Consider the following 24,229-nt stretch of genomic DNA (forward strand, 5'->3'; position numbering starts at 1 on the left):
TACAGGTTTCTGTAACTTATCAGTCAGCAACCCTTTGCATAGAACAGCTCTATGCAGTCCCCATGGAAATGAATAGTCTTTGTGCACTAGCCATTCCTAGTGGATTGGTTGGTTGATCTTCTTGTCAACTGGGACATACATTCCTCAGTTCTGGAGCAACTGATGGTGAAAACTAGCTTCATCCATATTTGTGTTCCTCTTTTCAGATTGGCATTGTCAGTTGTTGCTTTTTAGTTCTGCTCAGTGAATTTAAGATTAAGGAGACAATGATATATTTGATCATATTATCTCCTGCTGATACATTCAAGAGTTAGATTTTTAAAAAACAATTCATTCTGTTACCTATTATATAGTTTAAATAAATGATAAAAACAGGTTACTTGTTATGTTACATATTACATGTTATGTGCTGGTTGAATGATTCTAGAAGTTGTGGTCAAAAAAGTAATGTGTCCGAACTGTAATGTAAATCTTCAAAATAAATTTTGTTTATCCATTTTAATTTTCTATTTGTCTATAGGAATTGGATTATCCAGTTGACCCCAAGGCTTTGCCTCCTTTGCGAAATCCTGACATACTTGTTGGTGAAAATGACCTCACGGCACTTAGTTATCTTCATGAGCCTGCTGTCCTACACAATCTCAAAGTTCGTTTTGTGGAATCCAGACTGATCTATACCTACAGTGGTAAGCAATTGTTCACACTTGGCATTTAAAACTTACAAAGCAAAATTGATGCATATCTTATTTTTTCCATGTGATATCCTCCACAGGAATAATTTTAGTTGCAATGAATCCCTACAAACAGCTGCCTATATATGGAGATGCCATTATTCATGCCTATAGTGGCCAAAATATGGGAGATATGGATCCACATATATTTGCTGTGGCAGAAGAAGCTTACAAGCAGATGGCAAGGTAGATTTAGGTGGTATTTTATATTACAGTTTAAATCTACACTATCAATTAACCTAGTGGGCTTTCTTTGCAAATGCTGATACATCCCTGTTTCTCTTAAAAGCTTAAAGGATGCAAGAAAGTGTCTCAAACTAGACAATTATACCACTTTGATACCACTTCAACTAGCATGGCTGCATCCTATGGAGTCTTGGGATTTTTAGTTTTGTGGGGCATTTAGAATCTGCCAGAGAGATCTAATGCCTCACTAAACTACAATCCCAGGATTCTGTAGGATGCAACCATAGCAGTTAAAATGTTACCAAAGTGCTATAACTGTATGGTATGGAAGCGGTCATAGATTGAACAATCAGCTTTTCTGAGTCTCCTGGGAATTCCAGAAACTAAACTATGGCCTGATACAGACAGGCCAAAATAAAGATGCTTTGAGTCACTTTGCAAGTATGTTGTTTAAATGATGCAGGCATCCTAAAAGTCCAGAAGCCGCACCAAAGCCATGCTCCAGTCCTAAGGACTGGAGTGCAGCTTTGGTGCAGCTTCCAGACTCTTAGGACACATGCATCATTGAAACACCATACCTCCAAAGTGACCTGAAGCACCTTTATTTTGACCTGTCTATATAGGGCCTATAGTACCTAGGACACTTTGGGGCAGGGGAGATGAAAAATTGAAATGCTGTGTGGCTTCAGTTACAGATCTGACATAACAGTGGAATTCCCCTTAGCTGCAATTCATCCAATCCAGTGAGGAAGGCACAGGGCCAGGGAAAGCTGCTTTCATCAAAGCATTGGTTGCAGGCACCTTCACTGAATGTAGGCTTTCCCTGGTTAGTAATAGGCCCTCACACATTGGCTTTCTTGGGGGCTTTCTGATATTATGCATTTATAGTACTATGATTGCACTGACTATCATAATTGCATTGTATGGAATCCCAGGGTTTCTAGGCACAATTCAAAGCCCAGGTTATCTGAAGGACCATATTCTCTCTTATAAACCTGCTCATGCTTTAAGCTCTGCTGGAGAGGCCCTTTAACAAACAATTTCCATCCATTCTATATCAGGTACTGATATACAAACAGTGTCTAATATAGTACCCACTGAATCATAATAAGAGTAGGAAAGTTACAGCAGCATAAGAATGTTTAGCTCCCTATGTAACAAAAAATTACATTGAGTAACATATTACTATCTCCTTGTTTTAGGAACAATAAGAATCAATCTATTATAGTCAGTGGAGAATCAGGAGCTGGGAAAACAGTTTCTGCTAGATATGCTATGAGATACTTTGCAACAGTCAGTAGGTCTACTAGCAACACGCAAGTGGAGGATAAAGTGCTGGCATCCAATCCCATAACAGAGGTAAATTATGGACAAATTTGGGAGGGGATAAAGCTGTCAATTAATTTACTTAGCCATCTAATTGTAACATGCTGCTTCCTGTAGCTGAAATTATAACTCTCAGCCTTCTGAATTGGAAGGCTGTACTTATTTAGATGTTTACTGTATTTCATTTCCACCATCAACATTGTGAATTTGTTTGACAGTGACAGTTAAGCACAAACTTTTCAAGCTTGCTTCATAGATTGCAAGCATAAACAGCTGAATTACATAAGCTACTGGGCAATAAAAGATCAGGTATGAGGACAGTCAACATTTCTGCACTAGTGCTGCAAGTCACCAATGCCATGAGTTGCTGTTGTGTGCCCTCACGTAATTTCCGATTTAGGGTGACCCTGTAGTGACCCCATCATGGGGTTTTCTTGGCAAAATTTGTTCAGAGGGGTTTTTCCCTTACCTTCATCTGAGGCTGAGACACAGTATGACTTGCTCAAAGTCATGTAGTGGCTTTCCTTGACCAAGCTGGGATTCAAACCCTCATCTCCAGAGTCATAGACCATATCCACATTGTCAGGAAAATCCATCTTACCATTAGGGCTTCACAGAGAGGATGAGCTATCCTCACAAACAGCACCCAGAACAGGCCAATATAGGCAGCACTGTCCATAGAGACCAGTGAGTCAGCAGCTCACCTGACCCAGTGCGCCTCCTCCTGAGCTGCTTTTTCTTCCACCTGTCAATGCTTGTACCCTCGTCTCTGCACTGGTGCACAGTCTGCATGCTCAGGAGATTGTCTTGAGCTTCCAGCATGTTCCGAAGTAAACAGGGATTCTTATTACTTTGTAGAATCACCCTGGGGCACAGGTTGGACCCATGTTTCACCCATATTGGCCCCATACAACATCTAAACAGTCAGTGCAGGAATGGAGTGGAAACATTTCCCCCCCTGTGTGGACATAGCCATAGTCCAATGCTCAAAACACTACACCATGCTGTTGCCAATAGCATGGGACTATAAGGTATAATTTGATGGTAGGATGCTTAGTTGGGATGTAAGAAAACTAGCCATAGCCCTACTATTAGACAGAATGAGATAACTACTTCAACAGCCCATGTTGTTGGGCAGCAATGGCAGCTTCCCAACACTTCCTTCTGATCACTCTGGCTGTTTCCTTCTGCTACCAGAGAAGGTTATGTATACTATACAATCTGTTCTGAGTATACTAAAGCAGCCTGTTTTCTCAGAGGTGGTGGATGATGTTCTCTCACAATTTTATTATATAAATCAACTGCCTGTCCCGTTGGTTACTGCACATGCCCTGGGGAAGGAAGCACCATCTTATTCTTTGCCTTAAGCAGAAAAATGACTTGGGTCAGCAATGGAAAAGACCCACAGAGGTTAGGACTGATTCTTCAAGTGATGCCAGTATATATCTCTCTTCTGTCTGGTTCTTTTACCTTTTAGTTCAGGGTGAACAAGGGAGTTTGTTCACCCTGAGACAAGGAGGGGCAAATGTCCCCCATGTGTTATTGAAAACTGATTAAAATAGATTAATTTCATGGACATCTGTCAAACATGTGGGTCAGTTCTGAAAGTGAAGCTTCTGGGCCCTAGTGCATTACAGATAATAAATTAATTATCAATACAGTATGTACTAGGAATAAAAAAGAAAGCAGATGCATGAAATAAAAAATATAGTAGAAACATATCTTAACTATACACCTTTTTAAAAGTTCACATAATCATAGCAGTAAAAATTCCTTTTCAGTAGCACACTTTTTCAAGGACAAAGGCAGAAATGCAAATACAGTAAATTGTGAGCTGGTACATTTAGATACCTAACACAAAAGCTGTGATGGAATTTCTCTCACTGAGTGCTACTTATAATTAAAATCAACAAACTGTTCATTTGTGGTATAAATGTATCATAACACAATACAAAGCTCATGGAGATAATCATGAACACAAAAATGTCTTACTGGATCTGAGTTAGCAAACAGGTCCCCCAGTCTCACAAACATAAATCAGCTGTTGTAGCATAACAATCAAGCTCTTCATCCCCACATAGTATACAGTTACAGATAGTTTATAGTCAGTTTTCTCATTAAGACCCAGTAGTAAAAGAGGATTCCGTGTGAGGTTCCCAAAAGGTCTCTACGTAATAGTATCCCGTCAGTGTCCACTTTGTAATATTAATATAGTCTGGGTCTTTCTATGGAAAAAGAGAAGGAACGATGAAGACTCAAAAGAGTAAGAGAGACTAAATCAACATTATTTTAAATCTTTCTGTGATTTTTTTGAAAGTCTTCCCTAACAAGGTTTAGTGGCTTTATCCACGTACAAAAAAAAATTACAAGCAGAAATTACACAGATGCTATTACAATTTGATACACATTTCAGTCGAAAGTGCTTTGCATCTCCAGGATGTATAATTTCTTGTTTTTGAGCAGCAGACATAATGGTCACATTTGTAGTAAGCCTTTAAATACAAAGGGGGTATCCACAACCAAGCATGGTGTTCTGTTTTCAAGCCCTGTATTCACCCCCAGCCTGGTGAGGATTTTCTTTGTCTGTCCCCTACTGTTTGGAATCAAGGTAGCAACAAAAGTCCCATTCTGGTGAGGAGTGGCACAAGAAGGCCTTGAATGTTCTCATGCGGACAAGTCCAAATACCCTGTGAATTTCTACAATGCTGAGACTTGAAACATCAGATTTGAGCACTATAGTAATGCATTCACTTCTACCAGTATGCAAGCAGGATCTGAGACAGCTTCTTGAATGATTCTTTTGGGGCCGGGGAATTTGTAATTTGAAACTGTTTTCCTTTTTTAGGCTGTTGGTAATGCTAAAACCACACGCAATGACAACAGCAGTCGTTTTGGAAAGTATACAGAAATCAGTTTTGATAAGAGGTATCAGATCATTGGTGCAAATATGAGGACCTACTTGCTTGAGAAATCCAGAGTTGTGTCTCAGGTTGGTAAAATTCAGCAGTATAATTGTGTTGCAGCTTTGTTAACTTTAGATAATGTCTTACATAGTAACAACTCTATAAGTCTACCTTGTCTTATTAAAACTGGAAGAATTTTGAACAAAGTGAGTACCCACAAACTGCCCAAATTCTAGTGAAGCAGATTCTTGTGTGCTTCTCAATTACAGTATTGTTTCAGATTCAGCATACAAGCAATGGTAATTTTTCAGGTTAAGGAAGCAGCTATTTTTGCATATTTAGAAAAGCTACTTATTGATTTCTGTGGGCATTTCTTCAAGTAGTAGTCCTTAGAGGCTTTATTAGTCAAAGTTCCAGTTCTTGTTAATATTTAACTGAAGCAGTTACTAGAGCAACAGCAATGTACACTCCATTCAGCATATCTTATTTGGAAAGGACATACACTTGAATTCATTGGTGTATGCAATTGAGCTACAGAGATCAGCATTAAACTAAAAATGTTCTGTTAACTTTTATAAACTGCCATCTGTAGGATTTCATTTTTCTACAATCATAATCAAAATATTACAGTATTTCCAGTGCCGATTCTGTAGTGAGTTGCGTGGATTGATGAGCCATGCCACTGGGTTTGGGGGAGTTCTGGGTCCAAGATGCACTCTTTATGTTTTTCTATAACACATTTTCTGTGCCATAGTTACCAATTTTGTTCTCAAGAATTAAATCATGTTTAGCTTGTTCTGCGTTTCCCCGTTTAATTTGTTGTGATTTTCCATTGAATCTAGTATTGCTTCCACTGTACTTGGGTAGTCTGGAAGGCTTTGACTTGTGTGCATCTATTTATTTTATCTTGATACATAGCTGGGTTTCTGTTTTTCTGATGTATAAAAATGATATTTTCATTCTATAGCTATACCAATTTATTATATGTATTCTGTTTTAATTTTTGGCAACCTAGTTTCCTCTCCTTCAGTGGATCATGGGTTATAAGTATATTATTTCTCTTTCTGAGAAAAACCAGTTTCTCCCTTGTTATGTTAGTAATAGCATGAATGCATTATGCAAGGCTTTTGGTTCTTTCCTTTTGTTCCTTCAATTTATCCCATTTCCTATATCACTACTTTTCTTTTCTTTTTGTTAAAGCATAACTCCATCCCTCAGACTAAATCTTCTTACTGCATTAAGTGAACCGATCCAGCCCCGAACTTCTGTCCAGCAGCACTGAACTATATTGCCTCCTAAGAGGTCTGTTTCCCCCCTCTTTCTTCTCTTGCTTCTTCTCTGAGATCCACCTGCATTTCTCACAACCTGATGCTTTTCTGTACTTCTCTGTTTGGTGTGCTAGTGCTATAAGGCCATGCTGGGAAACAGTTTTAGTTCCTTTTTGAGGCATCATGTGTGCCTTTTAAAAATGCTTTTATGTTGTTTTGTTACCATTGCATTATGGCATTGTGATTTCTTCCATTTTCCATGTTGCACTGCCAACAACAGGTTCTTTTTGCTGCTCTCTTCTAAATAAAGGTTAATAATGATAATATAATAATAAGCACTCTAAGACACCATGCTAGAACTGGGGAATTCAAGGATCATGTGACAACAGAGAGAACACACACACACACACACCCTAGAAACATTTTATCTAAAGAATAAGGGCAATGGGGTAAAAAGGTGGAATAGTGTTGTAACAAAAGAGGTAGAATGACTAGCTACCAAGCTTGTCAATGGCTAGCTACTAGGTTTGCCTCAGCTCAACCCAGAATGTAGGGTCAGTGCTCATCACTCTGAGACATATTGCATGAATAAAGTTAGTTTTGAAAAATACAGCAAAAGAAAAAGAAAATAAAAAGAAAACTAAATACAGCATCTGGGGAGCATCAGAAGTGCAGCACAACACCCATGATGGCATTCAACTGCCAGTCTCTGCAGGTCATCAGCAAATGACAAGGCAGAAGTGCTGGGAACTGATTTCAGTAAAGGAAGAGCTGAAAGAAGAGACAGAGGGAGAGTGGCCTGGGATGAGAACTGTGGGTCAAGTAAATAGATGGGGGAAAGGAAACACATGAAAGCACAGAACAACTGTTTTCTGTGGCTCAGCAGCCCCTGCAGCATTGCAGGAAGAATGACAATGCAAATGTAGCATAGTTTGGAAACGAACACACCCAGAAGTTAAAAATTAAGCACAAATGGATGTAAGAACTGCGATAAACACTGGTTTCTGGAAGAACCTTTCAACGCAAGAAACTCTCTTTTTGCTGTGATATACTGTATATACTCACGTATAAGTCTAAAAATGTTTGTCAAAAAATTGGCCCCAAAAAGCTGGGTCGACTTCTCCATGGGTCAATGTAAGTAGTGTATTTTAATTCTTCTCCTTTTCTGAGTAGAGTGGCAAAAGATAAGCGCTTAGTTCATCCTGGGAGTACCCAAAAGAAGCACCAGCCCCCTCTACTCTTTCCACCATGATGCTGCTTCTGGCCTTTTTGAATGCTTGGGTGGGAAAACGATACTGGTGGCACTTCGTTGATGCTTTCCCTCAAAGGAGTGCCAAGAGGAATTGGGCTTAGAAGGATATGAATAAGACATTTTTGTATGAAGGCAGTAAACTTCATCCTTTACATCCTTTGTTACATGCTCCTAAGTGTTATCCTCGACTTATCCATGAGTTGTATCAAAATCCATAATTTTGGTCCCAAAACTTGCCCTCAACTTATACATGAGATCGACTTATAGTTGAGTATATATGGTATATCAAAGTCATATGAAGAGAAAATCATATTGTTATTTCAGTAAAAGAGCGACACATTCTAGAAGCTGCAACAGGTTTCCTGTTTGTACATTTTTATGTTATTTATTTTATCTTTTCCCTCCTTTCACTGACAGTCGGAGAATGAAAGAAATTATCATATATTTTATCAGTTGTGCTCCTCAGCTCTGAGACCAGAATTTAAACATCTTAAACTGGGTATGTTTCAAAAGATTAATTTATTTCTTTTTTCTCATTGCTTAATTTCAACTCTTTGACACACAAGTCACTAGATTTGATTCTCATTTTAAACCTTTACTCTTTTAAAATATTTATGGACAAGTACAAAGCAAAGGATGTATTCATATGATAACACAATGCACCAGATGTATTGGGTCTGAGTATGGTAATATTTGTATTAGGACTAAGAGTATACTATGGGCGGTGGAATGAGGGCATTGCCTCCCCCCAAATAAGAATTCTGACTCCTAATGATAGTATGATTTTCCTTTAGTCTCCAAATTTCTATCATGCCTTGGAGGGGGGGATGTGGTACAAAAACCATGTATTATTCAGCCTACTAAAGAGTTTTGGAAAATTGAAAACTTGCTCATATATTTGGTAATATATTTATCAGAATCAAATGAAATGTTACAAAATGACTTTTGGGTTTATTTATTTATTCATCCAATGTGCCAACACATCTACCTGATATTTCAAATCTATCAAGTGATTCCAATGTATAATACTGCTCCTGGATGTTAGCAAAGGTGCTGCAGACCACTGGAAATATAACCTACACACTAAGCTGAAATAAAACTTCTCTGTATTTCAAGAACAGAATTTGGAAAGTTCTCGTTAACAAGTAGAATTCAGAGGCATGGAATATCAGTATCCAAATGTATCTTGTAGTACCTTGGAGAGTAACTGCACAAATGAAGGGGCTTAAAATGGGGCGTGCGCCCACGGGGGTGTGCCGCTTGCTATTCAAGCCAATAAGGCTTGTGGGTTGAACAGAGACAATGGATTCTTGGCAAACTATATATATTATAACACTGGTTAACATCCCAGCCTCAGCTCTTAGCCCTTTTATCATATCTCCTTTCTGGTTCCCAGTCATTCACCCATCCTGGCCTTAGGCAACATCTTTCCTCCAGCCTTTGTCCTCCCCCACAACAATAAATTTGTCACCTCATCACCATAAGTTTTGCATTTCTATGGCTATTCATATAGTCTCATTATAAAGGTCCTTCCTGGGCGACAGTTCATTCCATACATTTCAGTAAGTAGACCAAGCCTATGAAAGCTTATGCTACAATGCCTTTCACTCAGTCTCAAAGGTGCTACAGTATACCACTGTATTCTGCTAGAAGGTAGTCATGATAATAGGCCTAAGGGTTCTGAATCATTAGTCACAGTTATGGTTGCAGTTTAAAAAGCTAACATACTATTTTTCTGTTTGTCAAAATTAATTAAAATAGATACTTATAAAATGGTCATGACAAAATGTAGTTATATCAGAGTTATTGAGGAAAGAGATTAATTAAAAGTAATTAGTGTGCTAATGTGGTGCAGTGGTTTGAACATTTGACTTAGGGGCTCAACAGACGTGCAACGATCAGCTGCCCTCTCAGATGCTGCAGCAACAATCAGCTCTCTCTCAGGAGCAAAAAGAAACTGACGAAAGCAGCTTCTTGGAAGGGGTGCCATTATGGCACTCACATGCCATGATGAGGCCCCGTACACGAAGCACCATTTCGGCGCTCCGATGCCCATGTGCCATCACGGTGTGCCCCATGTGGATGAGTGCATGCCAACATGATGCATGGGCGCTGATAGTAGGGCTGGGCATGTGTGGATGTCCAGCCCTACCTAGCCCTACTTTCAGTCCCAGGCCAGCGCAAAGCACCTGTCTGTACTGGCTCTAAGACTCCAGGAGACCAGGGTTCACATCTCTACTCAAGTCATGGAAAACTGCAAGGTAATCTTGGATAAGTCACACTCTTTCAGCCTTAGAGTAAGTAAGTGACAAACCTGCTCTAAATAAATCTTGTCCAAAAAAAAACCCTAGCATAGGGTTGCTATAAACTGGAGTCTTCATGCAGGCACATAACAAAAGCAACTATTATTTCCATTTGTTTCTTCCAAGTTCTGTTCAAAGGCATGATCATATAGCTGCAGCTTTATCTAATAAAGTCAGTTCTTACTTATAAAAGTTCGTAGGTTTGTTAATAAAAAACAATCACAAAACTTCTATATTCACATAACTGCAGTAATTTGTCACTGATGGCCTTCTAACAGTAGATTCTTATCAGTCCATGTTAACATGTTTCCTTTTTCATCTGCAGCAAGTGCTGAAGAATTTAATTATACAAACATGGGTGGAAACACTGTGATTGAAGGAGTGGATGACAGAGCAAATATGATAGAAACTCAAAGGACATTCACTCTTCTTGGTAAGTGAACATAATTTGCCTTTTATAAACTGGTAGAATTATAATGGCTGTGAAACCTAGCAAGATTATGTTTTTTTGGGGGAAACCCCTACTGTAACCAATGTGTTTGTTGTTTTTATGGTTCTGTCCATTGGGCTGGACTCTTATGTGCTTTTACCTAGGAATAAGTCTTGCTGAATTTAACAGGGCTTACACCTAAGTAGACATGCACGGGATATAAGGTGATAATAATAATAATAATACCTGATACCTACTTTTATTCCCATTTTGGAGAGCTTACTGTGGAAATATTTGCTTTTCTTTTCTTTCAGGTCTTAAGGAAGATTTTCAGATGGATGTTTTTAAAATACTGGCAGCTATTCTTCATTTAGGCAACATGGAAATAATTGCTGTTGGTGATGAAAGATCGTCTGTTAGTGTAAGAACTGCCTGCAAAATGTCCTGTGACTTGGGGCATGTCTACACGAGCAAATTAAACCGATTTCCCCACACCTTCACCGGGACCTAGCTTCATGACGCAGGGCCAAATCCCCAATCTCTCAACTGTCTCTATGATAATACGCAGCCAGTTCCACACTGAATCCATCTTACCCCTCCATTAAACTGGTGCAAAAAACCCCTCACCTTTTACTCTGGATTTTGCAGGAAAATCCAGAATACTCACTAGACAGTTGTGTACACACATGTCCTACAGTACCACCTGGTGCCACTGCCTCTGGTGCGAGCCACTCCCTCTGAGGTCACAATGAAAGAGCCAACCATATGAATGGGGCTGAACACCTTTTTTTGATCTGAGAGGGAATGACTTGTGCCAGCGGCATTGGCATTGGGTGGCATAGCAGGATACTTGTGTAGACTGCAGCCCAGAATCACTATAGAGTGTAATAGCAATAGCAAGTACATTTCTATACCGCTTATCAGTGCACTTAAACATTCCCTAAGTGGTTTACAAAGTGTAAGCTAATTGCCCCTAACAATCTAGATACTCATTTTAGCGACCTCGGAAGGATGGAAACCTGAGTCGAGCTTGAGCCCTTTGGCTAATATTGAACTCGCAACCTTATGGCTTGTGAGTGAGTGGCTGCAGTACAGGCATTTAACCACTGCACCACTGTGCCACAAATAATGAGGGGAATCCCTGGTAGATCCAGGGCCCAAACACCCTGGGAGCAGGTCAGAGTATTCCGGCTGGTGTAGATGAGCCCATATTTTGCTTTGATAAACAATGGCAAGTCCTTATTTATATTTCCCAATAGTCTCTGTTAAGCCTTTGTATTATTAAATAAAAGCAATTACATTTACTTTGTAAATCCAGCAAGAAATGTGCAGTTCTTACAGCCCATTTGTGTTCTTCTGGAATGTAATCCTGTTAAGGCAATGTATTGACTACAGTGGGCCCTCCACATTCACTGGGGTTAGGAGTACAGGACCCCTAGTTTCTAGAGAGAACACATTAATCAAACTGCACACTTCTTGCTGTACATTCCTTTATGGAATTCGTAGTACCACTTTCACATCCCAACAACCATGATGTAGGTTAAATTGAGTGGTCCTCCCAGTTTGCTTCTTATGGCTCAGTGCATTTTTTGAATCTGTGTTTTCTATAACCAAACATAGCACTTTGCACTATACTGACTTATTTTCAGTCTGGAGCAGAATACTCAGATTTCCTGAGTCAATTTTGCATCTGTTATTGCCATTGTTTTTAAGAGATAACTGTTGACACTGAAATAATGTGTGGTGGTCTTTCATGGTGGTTCATCACAGGCTGTAAAAAAACCTTATCAATTTTAGAATTGTGTACAGCAGAGTTAAAAGCAGACTCACGTTGCAACCTATTGTACAGTGGACCTTTCCCACATAAGGGAAAATCCATGTGTGCTTGCGCCCCTTAGGAAACAATTGGGCGCGTGCACACGACACCATTGTTTAGATTGTCACACGGCTTTTGCGTAAGCAGGAAGTGTGCCCGTGTCTTACTTTATAAGATTTAGTTCAGTGTCCGCAATGACATCACTATACATTTCCCTACACACTCCAGTAGCAGCCATTTATATAATGCACACATCATAGTGGTATCAGTTCTAAGAGGGGATGAACTAGATGTCATGGAGGAGGAAGGGGCAAACAGCTGGGCAGAACATGATACAAAGCTGCCATTTTTTGCATCATCTGTGTGCTCTTTGCAATGTGTAATTTATAATGGTTCTAAATTTCTAAATAAAATGGTTCTTAGCTTCCCAGAATAGAAGGTTAAGAGGTGATATGATAGCTCTGTTTAAATATTTGAAGGGATGTCATATTGAGGAGGGAGCAAGCTTGTTTTCTGCTGCTCCAGAGAACAGGACCAGGAACAATAGATGCAAGCTCCCTAAGTCGTTCATCATAGGGCATGGTTTCCAGACCCTTCACTATTTTAGTCGCCCTCCTTTGGACACGCTCTTGCATCTGTTACAATGAATGCAAGCTCCAGGAAAAGAGATTCCACCTCAACATCAGGAGGAACTTCCTGACAGTAAGAGCTGTTCGACAGTGGAACACACTTCCTTGGAGTGTAGTGGAGTCTCCCTCCTTGGAGGTCTTCAAACGGAGGCTGGATGGCCATCTGTCGGGGATGCTTTGATTTGGATTTCCTGCATGGCAGGGGGTTGGACTGGATGGCCCTTGTGGTCTCTTCCGATTCTATGATTCTAGTTCGGTCTAATTTCTCTACTCTCCCTACTTTATGTAACCATTGCCTCTACTAGAAAATTGCTGTCATTTGAACAGGTTTAATTTTTAAACTGTATTGTATTTAATCCTGTTTCAAAGGGGAGGTGTCAATTTATTTATTGAAAGTATGTATTATTCCAACATATTCTAGTCATGTAAGCCGCCTTTATTGCTGCAGCAGAACGGCGGGCTATAAGAATAAAGTTTATTTTATTTATTTATTTAAATATTGAATAAGTCTCAGGGACATAGCCATGGCTGTAAGGAAATAAGGAGCTGGAGAGGACCTTGCCCTATGGTGTCACCCATAAACTCCCCTCAACATCAAAGTGCGCTATTTCATTTGTATGATTTTTATATATAACCCATACACCAGGAGTGAGAAATTGCATAGGGAGCAAGGGCACATGCAAACACCTCAAGCAGTGTTGCAGCCATTTTTCGTTACTATTTTGAAAGGGACTAGGATGCAAATAGGTATACTGGGAATGGCAGGGGATTTCAGGGATTTGAGGAGTTTTCACACATTTTTGGCATTTTGTGGGGCTTTCCATGTGGTTTTTAGATGAAAATTGTCAGAAAATGGCAATGATGTTTTAAAACTTGATAGTCAGCAGGCTTTAGAGAACCGGTGAAGGGCTTCAGGGGGCACACAAATGCTGTCCAGAAGCCACATACAGCCTGAACTGTCCAGAGGCCATGTACATTATTTCAATCACCCTGCTACTTATCAACCACTTTAAGCAAGAATCCATTCATCCCCTTTGCAGGCAAAACTGTCTTGACATGGGTGATGGTGGTGGGGAGAAACATGTTATGGGTGCTGCAGCCATGAAGGAAGTTGGAGAAATAGGTTCTATTTTCTCTGCTTTCTTGGACCACCACCACCATTAGAAAAAGTGCAACTGCTAGCATAATGCATTTACAGGATTATATCTTTAATTCACATTTGGGGCATGCTACTATATGGATACCGGAAAGCTTTGGGTTTGCTGTTCTTGCATCTTGGCTATGTTTATGAATGTAAAACAATTTTCTTCATTAAAATAATATTGAAATACCAGACTTGAGCATTTAGGTTTCTAATGTGGGAGTTTTATCATCTGTCTCTCCTCCCACCTTCATTTGTTACATTCACATTATTAAAAAGCACATAGCATTTTGAACTATTTGTAGTATTTAATTGAAATATGTAGCGAATGTTGTTTTCTTCTTTGTTCTTCAAAGGTGAATGATAAACATCTCAAAATATTTTGTGAACTACTGGATTTAGAAAGTGACAAACTGGCAAAATGGTTGTGCCACAGAAAAATTGTCACTACCTCAGAGACAGTAGTAAAACCAATGACAAAACTCCAAGCTCTTAATGCCCGTGATGCTTTGGCAAAGAAGATCTACGCTCATCTTTTTGATTTCATTGTGGAACGAATTAACAAGGCACTGCATTTCATTGGCAAACAGCACACATTTATTGGTGTGTTGGACATCTATGGGTAAGTTTTCTGCCTCCCTCTCCCCACAAGAAAGAATATTGATTTGTTTGATAATTTACTTTATTTCTCCAGAAGAGTAGGATGCGCCCCTTGTCCATATGTCTTGTCTAAAAACACATCTAACAATAATCTCATAAAATCTAACACATTTTTTTCAGTTCATTTAGAAAGTGGTGCTGGAGGAAAGCTCTGCAGATAATATAGGGGCTGTACAGATGGCCCCAAAGGAGCTGTGTCTTGCCGCCCCTCTCAGCGCTGGATTGGGGCTGGAGCAATCGAGCGCTTTAAAGTGCTTTGCTGGCTCTGAAAGAAACTGCAAAATGCTATTCCTTCCAGAGCTGGAAAAAGTCACCCTTCCTGCCATGGCGGCATTTTTCAGCACTCTTTTTGCCATGCTTCGTATAAACACTATGCCAAAGGAGAGCTGTGACGATGCCCCTCATGCAGTTGGGTGGATGGCGTGATGGGGGCATGCGCTTATTATGCGTATGTATGCCTCCCACGTGACTCTCACCACTGTTTGCCAAAGGCAGCCAGACTCACAGAAGTAGTTTTCTATATTCTTCAGTCTTCTCTGCCAACAAGGTCAAACCCTCCACAAGATTTTTCTTTCCTTACACCCTAAACAAAATACAGAAATTAGTGTCGCAGATCGAATAAAATGTCATTAATTATTGCATTTCCAACATTTTATTTCAGATTTGAAACTTTTGATATGAACAGCTTTGAACAATTTTGCATAAATTATGCCAATGAAAAGCTACAGCAGCAATTTAACCTGGTATGATATTTTTTTATTAAATTGGATTAGAATTGGTGTTATTGTTCTTGACAAAATAGTCTTTTAGATTTGTAAATTACTTTCAGTCACTTTTTCAGTAGGGGTTGAAGGCACCCAGGTGTCCAAACCCTTAGGCATTTACAGATTTCATGCTAAGGCTTAGAAATTGAAATGTATTTTCTCTTTGTGCAGAGATGGGTCTACAAATGTTGTTTTCTGATCAGGATTTCTGCCCAAATAATTCTCTGTATGATTTTCAAGGACTATTTCATTGTAGACAAATCATTCTTTGTGTATATTTTTCAAAGACAATTGGGTTGAATTCAGATTTAGTCATGTTTAATTTGTAAGTTATCTTGCATCCTGTTATTGGGGGGAAAGTGGAATATAAATGAATAAAGCAGCAACAGTCATAACATTTAGAGTGGACTCTGTGAAATTAGTGGGATTTAGGGCCGAAACAGATGGCTCTAAAGGGGCAGTGTCACGATGCCCCTTTGAATGCTAGATTGAGGCCGCAACAACCATGCGCCGTGACCCTGATCTGGCATTTTTCGGTGATGTGGCATGTGTAAACACTGCGCTGCAGAAATGCTGTGAAGCCGCTCCACACGTGGTCAGCCATGTGGCTTCCCAGCAGCACGGATGTAGTGTCAGAGCATCAAAATGCCACACTTAGATGCTGCCCCCAACCTGGCGCTTAGTTCCAGTCTGTTTTGCCCCTTACATTACTAATGAATAACAGAAGTTTTATTCATTCAAAAGAGTTTAAGTCTAGTTTAAGTATTACTAAATCTGGATTCAACTCATAACCCATTGGTTGTGATGGAGAAGCCTCTATCAAGTATGTTTAATGGGAATATGCAATTTCCATTCTTTCAAGTTACAGTAAAATACAATGAAATCTAGTGATATATGAGTAGTGGACATAGAGGAAGGATGCAGAGAGATAAGGGAAAAGATGTAGAGGACAGGTATGGGCTTCAGTTTGTATGGTAAGAGTGACTTGAGTATTAATAATGCATGCATAGAACGTGAGAGGAATTTGGAACATTGAGCATTATGTTCAAAGCTGATAGCCAGAATCTTCTTATCTTACCTGACTGATTTGTTAACATGTCACAACACCAGTATCCTGCCTCAGGTGCAAAAGGTTGATTCATGCTGTCATTTTGTACTGATGCTTATCCCAAGATTTGATTCAGCAAGGGTTCCCCTGCTGATGTTGTCGGTAATTGATGGGAGTAGTTGATGTCATTGTAATCATGTTTGACAATGTCATTATTAGCATGTCTTTAAACTTGAGCAAGAAGAATATATGAAAGAAAATATCCCATGGACTCTAATTGACTTCTATGACAATCAACCTGTCATTGATCTCATTGAAGCTAAAATGGGCATTTTGGAGCTACTGGATGAAGAGTGCCTGGTAAGTTTTTAATTTTTAGGTCCATCATTCATTATGGTGTGGTGGTTTGAGTGTTGGACTATGATGACTATAGAAACCAAGGTTTGAATCCCTACTCAGCCACTGGGTGATGTTGGGCAAGTCACACTCTCTCAGCCTCAGAGGAAAGCAATGGCAAATCTGCTCTGAACAAATCTTGTTCAAAAACCCTGTGAGAGGGTTATCTTCAGATCTCCATAAGTCAGAAATGACTCAAAGGCACAGAATAACAGTTCTTAATATAGGCATACTCCTTTGTTATCCTGGGCCTCTATCTTTGTTTGTTTTGATATTAATATTGTTTCTGCTTCATATGCACAAATTAGCATTTCCAAAATTGGAAACATTTCAGGAAGAAGATCTAATTAACGTAATGACAAGATCAAAGGTTTTTATGCATGTACTGGCACTCTCTCAAGTAGGATACTATTCACATAATATCCAAAGATGTCAAGGCTGGCCTTTTGGAGATGAGCTGGGAAGCAAGGAAGCTAATCAAGCAAATGCACAAGGATGAGCAATCTAAAAGCTCAGCCTGAGAACCCAAGCCAAGTTACCTTTTTGGAACGTATTCAACCATAACTTGTCTGAGCTTTGTGCCTGCCGTGGGTCAACCCTGCTAAGCTGTTAGTGGCACTGCCATGGTTCAGTGCTGTGGAATTCTGGGAACTGTAGTTTGTTGTGGCATCAGAGCTCTCTGAGAGAGAAGGCTAAATGTCTCACAAAGATACAGTTCCCAGAATTCCATAGCATTGAGGCATGGCAGTTAAAGGGGTGTCAAACTGCATTATTTCTGCAGTGCAGATGCAGTCTCTGGTCATCAACAGTGGTGGTGGTGGTGCTGAAGAACAATAGACTTTTCCTGGAAGAAGCTACCATAGTAGTAGTAGTAGTAGTAATAATAATAATAATAATAATAATAACATTTATTTATATCCCGCCTCTCTACAAAATGCAGTTGTGGCGGCTTACAATAGTAGTACCATAGTACTACCTAGAGGAAGGTACCTGGGTCTTGTTACTGAACTTCCCCCATTTTAAAATACCTTTGTGCTACAGAATATCTATCTTAGTAGCTGAATAAACCTCTAAAGACATTCCATGTCATTATCAAGTTTAGAAGTTAAACACCTGATGCTTCTTTTGTTTCTTTGTTTACAGTTGCCTCAAGGAGCAGATGAAAATTGGCTTCAGAAGTTATATAATAATTTTATAAACAAGAACCCCCTCTTTGAGAAACCAAGAATGTCAAATTCTTCTTTTATAATCCAGCACTTTGCTGATAAGGTAGGGTATTATCTTGCCATGAAGGACCCTTTTCAGATCTAGATATGTTGCTCGCAGTGGGATTAATATATAATTAGCTTGATGAATGCATTTATCTAAAGAACTTCCTGACAGTAAGGGCTGTTCGACTGTGGAACACACTTCTTCCTCGGAGTGTAGTGGCGTCTCCTTCCTTGGAGGTCTTTAAGCAGAGGCTAGATGGCCATCTGTCGGGGATGCTTTGATCTGGATTTCCTGCATAGCAGGGGGTTGGACTGGATGGCCCTTGCGGTCTCTTCCAACTCTATGATTCTATGATTCTAAATGGTATTAATTATGTAATGCGCATCCTTGAAAATGAAACCCTTGACCCCCAATGGTCTCATAATTTAAGAAAATAATTTATTTATTTTTTAAAAAGGCAACAGAGAATGTGTATTTCTACTTTAGTATAAAATTTTGTATACAGATTGAGGTACAAATGCTAGTAGATTGTCCCATTATTTTGAGGACATTGCATCATTCTGATGAAAATGGCCCAGAGTTGGACCCTGTCTCTTGGTATTGCACCTGAAACATCCTCCTAGGGCTTATTTTTGTCAAAAAAAAGAAAAAGATACAAATATGTCTTTAAATCAGGAGTGGGAATTATGAAGCCCTCCAGATGTCATTGCAGTGCTTCCCTTGGTGGTGCTCACCATTGGCTCTGCTGGCTAGGGCTGCTGGGCTGTGCCAGCCAACAACATCTTTAGAAGCAACCCATCATAGAGCTTGAAAACTGGATCAAATGAATTTTATTTTTCCTGCTTGCTGTATGTCATATTGCTTAGAATTTGTTGATTGTACCTTTCTTGCTCAGGTAGAGTACAAAAGTGAAGGATTTTTGGAAAAAAACAGAGACACAGTATATGAAGACTTGATTGAAATCTTGAAAAATAGCAAGGTTTGTAAATTTACTTTTATTTCAGCATAATGACAGCTATCATGTTTTTTGTGGTATATTTATCATAAAATATAGTATCTATTATCTTCTGTTGTTATGTACTTCACGCAGATAGATAGCAGCCTGGTTGCAAGTTCTGATGCCTGCCAGTCATTTTTGTGGATTTCAGGCTTATTTTCAGACACCTTAGTTGCTAATGAATAGCTTTCCAGGTGGGGTGGAAGTGGAATTGATCTGTAATATCATTACCATTAATTGTTATCTTTTTTTTAGTTTCAACTATGTGCAAACTTTTTCCAAGACAACCCCATCCCTATTTCACCATTCAGCTCAGCGATCCAGGTCAAGTCTGCAAAAATAGTGATCAAATCACCAAATAAACAGTTCCGTACCACAGTTGGCAACAAGGTATTTTTCTTTAAAAATTCATTTTGGAATATCTTTTCTTTGTTTGCTATAGTTATAGTCTAGATTTCTTCTAAGGAGTTCAGTATGCGTGCTTCCTCCCTATTCCATTTTATCTTCCCAATAACTCTTAAGAAATAATGACTGACCCAATGCTATCCAGTCAGCTTTATGGATATTTGTACCTTCACGTTTCCACAAAATGTCTTTGTTTAGGAATGCAAAAACTCCACTACATGGTGAGTATGCTGCAGATCATAAGAGAGATAAGTGTCATAACTCACCCTCTGGAGTCCAATGAGTCAAACACAGAGTCAAATGTCCACAAAGCTACAGCTCCTGATAATTGCACTCTCTCTGGAGCTGAGGGCTGAAGTTAGAGTAGGCCCGAACAGGAGGTGGTTGTCATGCTCTGCCTTCTAGACCTCAGTCTGAGGTTCTGGACCTCATTCTGACAATGATAGTGAATGTAGGGCAAGTGACAATGAGTGCCAGAGACCCCCCCCCCCCAGCAGCCACTGCCTGACATAGATACAGACACAGACCTGGCAGTATTCACCCCAGCAGAGCATCATGAAGAGAAGGAGGGATGGAGACGCTCCAAGCATTTATGTCTAAAACACACAGCAGTCGAAACAGCACCTATGGGAAGCTGCCAGACCATAAATAGCCCAACACCCCCTTCCTTCAGAAAGCTGTTGCTGACACCTGAGCCAGTAGCATTAATGAAGTCTCAGATGCAGAAAGCAGCAAGTTTTGCCCTATTGATAAAGCAAGTGAAGGCAACTTTCTGAGTATGATCTGGTTTGCCCAATTCTAACCACCAGGACTGATCTTCCATTTCTTTCTTCCTTTATTTGCCTGATGCAGGGTCCATAACTAGGTTCCAGACTCAGAATGCAATGACTGAAATATAAACTACAGATAATATGATACTGAGTGAGGAGTATCTAATGCAAGGATGGAGTGGAGGCAGGACAGGCTATAAGCAGCTATCTATAGTAATCGAAACATCTTGGACTGGCTCATCTCATGTCCACCACCCTCAGACTACTTCAGACCTCTGTCCCACCCACTATCCACCTCTGAGCATCCTCAGGTTGTGTAGGCAATATAAAAGGAAATAAAATGACATGTAGGGCTATCTGTTTCTGGCATATTTTCTTAGTGATTTTGGGACATTTTGAGGTTAGCGTAGGAGGGATGGACTTGGGACAGGTTAAGTAAGAGAGATGGGACTGAAATTAGCTGAAGGATGGAAGGAGGAAAGGATGAAAAGGAGACCCCAAACATATATGCCTACCTACCCTTCTAGTTCACAGACTCTTATGTAGTTTTGCAAACAATGAAACCCTGTTGTATTATTAAGCTGTACTTCCATGTTTCAAATCTATTCACAAATTAGATTTGAAATATATTTCTTTTGAATCTCAAGGTATGCAATTTTTCCCCATAATATATTCCAGTTCCGCAGTTCCTTATACTTGTTAATGGAGACGCTCAATGCAACTACACCTCACTATGTACGATGCATAAAGCCAAATGATCAGAAGTTAGCATTTGAGTGAGTACATTTATTCAGCTGAAACATAATTTTACCTTTCATCTAGATGGTTTTCTTTGAGACCGAGTGTCAATACGCTTCTACATCAAATTATTGTATAGTGTAGTCACTTTCCAAGTAGTGAATATAAGTAATCTACTTTCCTTAATGTTGTTGTTGTTGTTGTTGTTGTTGTTTTGTGCTTTCAAGTCATTTCTGACTTATGGCGATCCTAAGGTGAATCTATCATACGGATTTCATGTAAAGTTTTGTTCAGAGGGAGCTTGTTTTGCCTTCCTCTGAGGCTGAGAGAGTGTGATTTACCCAAGGTCACCCAGTGGGTTTCCTTGACTGAGCAGGATTCAGGCCCTGGTCTCTAGACTACACAGTTGTAGTCCAACGCTCAAACCACTGCACCATACTGATTCTATATATATTATTTGATTTATCTTTTACAGGAATGTAGTGTAGAGGTTTATAACTTACAGTTTAGTTTTGCCCCTTATTAAAATCTCACACAATGATATGTAGGTGATAAAAATTTAGGGCATAATCATTAACAAATATGGCAGATAATAACATTTTTATCCTGCTCCTTTAGATTTGATGCCAAAAGAGTGGTTCAGCAATTGCGAGCGTGCGGTGTTTTAGAAACAATTAGGATTAGCTCTCAGAGTTACCCATCTAGGTATGTATCAATCCTTAAGGTTATTTATTTGATCTGATTTATATCCTAGCTTTCTCTCAGCAAAGGACCCAAGCTAGGTATTTAATTTATATATTTAATCAGCTCAAATGTTTTTTTTTATTTTATAGATGGACTTACATTGAATTTTACAGCCGCTACAGCATTCTCATGTCTCAACACGAACTCTCTCTAACAGATAAGAAACAAATTTGCAAGATAGTGTTGCAACGACTGATCCAGGTGAGAAGTTTTTGTAAATCAGGTATGGAAAGGCCAGTCCCCATTCAACACCTAAACCTGATATGTCATCTGTAAATGAAAATGTACTTGTGTATCATAGTGTTCCTTGGTGAGATCTAGAATTACAATTTTTGAATCATATCAGAACAGATTTTAAATGCTTTGAAACTATCTTTTGTGTTCTTTCCCCACCCTCGCCTTCAGGATCCAAGTCAGTACCAGTTTGGCAGGACAAAAATATTCTTCAGAGCAGGACAGGTTGCTTATCTGGAAAAGTTAAGGTCAGATAAGCTGAGGCAAGCATGTATCATGATTCAAAAAAATATGCGAGGCTGGCTGCAGCGAAAGAAATTCCTCCGTATCAGACAAGCAGCAGTTACAATACAACAGTACTTCCGAGGACAACGTACTGTGAGGTAACTTCAGAAAATAACCTTATTCATTATTGAGAAGGCCAAGGATCATTCCTGTAAAAACCATCTTGATGTAAATGTGGGAGAAGGTTTAGCACTCTGGACTACCACTTTTTTTCCCTGTTGCACAGACTTTTATATCTACAAATCATGAAATCTAAAGGACTGCTTCTACAATAGGTTTTAAATGGAGGTTAGCTAGCTCCCTAAGGGTGCCTTAGCATAAAGGTTTGGAGCCCCTTTCAACACAAGATCTAATTCAATCTCAGAGATGTTGAGGACCACATTCCAGGGATTGATGGGGCCAAAATGAGGAGGAGGAGTCCAAACATCCTAACATAGCTTTGCTTATAACCCTTGTAGCCAGTAAGTAAGTGTAATGAGAGATGTTTCAACCTTTTAGAATGTGGAAAATCTTTACAAAAATTTGCACCCAATGATGGTGGCAAAGGGAAAGGATGTGGCCATTGGAAAAACCCCAATAGCAGGTACAGGGGTACCTCTGGAAGGGCAGAACCCCACAGGTCTTAATATTTTCCACCTTTCTTTGAACATGGGGCCCAAGGTGACTTGCAACAAATTTAATATAAAGTAAAACTAAAAACCTGTTGATAAAGAAGTTAAAATGCAATTTAAAAGGTACCATATTAAAATGCCATTAATTTAAATAGTTTTTTTTCCCCAAAAATCCAGACACCGTAACATTAAAGATAAAAATACAACAGACGCACACCATAAAAGACTCCCCACAATTACTTAACCATCAAATGTCTCTTTAAATAAGAACATCTTTGCTTGATGTTGAAAGGAAAGAATATCTACTGCAGGGGAATACCTGTGGTGTACATGAGAGTGCTGGCACAGATGTTTTCTTGCCACAGGGTGATCAATACCTGTGCTCTTGGGAATAATGGCATGGTAATATGGGAGACAGATATGTCTTTTATAGCATAAGTGAACCTCATGATCAGAGCGATCTGCCAAAGTTGGTGCCATCTAGCAATCAGGTTTTTCATAATTTTGTGCCAATGTTTGCTTTGGCAGAGCCGGGACATTCCATACCAAATCCACAAAAGGATCTAATTTTAATTTGTAGAGTATTTTAACTTCTTGCTATTTAAAAATGGCTTTTCCTTCTGCTTCTTAATGAAACTGTCAGTCATCCTTTTAATATTACTTTACAAATCTGGTCATCAGAGCCAACTAAAATTGCTCAGAAATTGCTCCAGTCCATGTCTTGACCCTTGGCCCTCTCTTGGCCATATAGACTTCCTTGCTATTGAGTACCCTGTTCTTGAGCATCTTATCAAGGTTGTGTGTTAAATAATTATTTTATTTTGTCTTTAGACAAGCCATAACAGCAGCTGCCTTAAAAGAAACATGGGCAGCGATTGTTATCCAGAAACACTGCCGAGGATATTTAGTACGTAGACTTTGCCAACTCATCCGCGTGGCTGCTTTGACAATTCAAGCTTTTACACGAGGATTCCTAGCAAGGAAGAAATACAGAAAGGTAAAGACAATAAACAAATTCATCTAGGAACCACAACCTATGTATTACATCTAGATTTCAGTGAAAAAAATAATTCTTAGGTTGGCTAGGTTGTTTCTTTCTTCCCCACTATCTTGACTAGTGCTGTATCTTTTTAAAGACATGTCTCTGAAATTTACTGCATATGGGTTTAGAAGTGTATTACATTGTGTTCACAATTGTGAATTCTAACCATTTTAGAATTGTTAATCAAAGTAAGTCCATCAAATGTAGACCAACACTTCTAAAATGCTTTTGGTGGAATTACTTGTTGTCCAAATTAGCATGCTGAATAGATCTGTATGAGAGTCTGAGTCAGTGTTAGTTTTGAACCACTAAGTCCCCAGTTGAAACAATATGTTAGT

The 24,229-nt window shown here is 39.3% G+C and overlaps 1 protein-coding gene across 2 annotated transcripts in view; it reads left to right on the forward strand.

Annotated features, from left to right (window-relative positions):
- The window catches only part of MYO5C (myosin VC), a 60,310-nt gene that overhangs the window by 9,651 nt on the left and 26,430 nt on the right, over positions 1 to 24,229 (forward strand). For both annotated transcript variants that reach the window (XM_042477426.1, XM_042477427.1), the window contains exons 3-20: positions 521 to 686; positions 773 to 917; positions 2,120 to 2,276; positions 5,089 to 5,232; positions 8,084 to 8,165; positions 10,295 to 10,402; positions 10,714 to 10,820; positions 14,342 to 14,607; positions 15,307 to 15,388; positions 16,677 to 16,817; positions 17,997 to 18,122; positions 18,961 to 19,044; positions 19,318 to 19,452; positions 20,916 to 21,013; positions 21,594 to 21,680; positions 21,809 to 21,920; positions 22,125 to 22,336; positions 23,681 to 23,846. In XM_042477426.1, the coding sequence (XP_042333360.1) occupies positions 521 to 686; positions 773 to 917; positions 2,120 to 2,276; positions 5,089 to 5,232; positions 8,084 to 8,165; positions 10,295 to 10,402; positions 10,714 to 10,820; positions 14,342 to 14,607; positions 15,307 to 15,388; positions 16,677 to 16,817; positions 17,997 to 18,122; positions 18,961 to 19,044; positions 19,318 to 19,452; positions 20,916 to 21,013; positions 21,594 to 21,680; positions 21,809 to 21,920; positions 22,125 to 22,336; positions 23,681 to 23,846 (2,418 nt within the window). The remainder of the gene's footprint in view (positions 1 to 520; positions 687 to 772; positions 918 to 2,119; positions 2,277 to 5,088; positions 5,233 to 8,083; positions 8,166 to 10,294; positions 10,403 to 10,713; positions 10,821 to 14,341; positions 14,608 to 15,306; positions 15,389 to 16,676; positions 16,818 to 17,996; positions 18,123 to 18,960; positions 19,045 to 19,317; positions 19,453 to 20,915; positions 21,014 to 21,593; positions 21,681 to 21,808; positions 21,921 to 22,124; positions 22,337 to 23,680; positions 23,847 to 24,229) is intronic.

This window comes from Sceloporus undulatus, chromosome 6 (assembly GCF_019175285.1).
Source record: "Sceloporus undulatus isolate JIND9_A2432 ecotype Alabama chromosome 6, SceUnd_v1.1, whole genome shotgun sequence".
In the NCBI taxonomy this organism is placed as follows: domain Eukaryota; kingdom Metazoa; phylum Chordata; class Lepidosauria; order Squamata; family Phrynosomatidae; genus Sceloporus; species Sceloporus undulatus.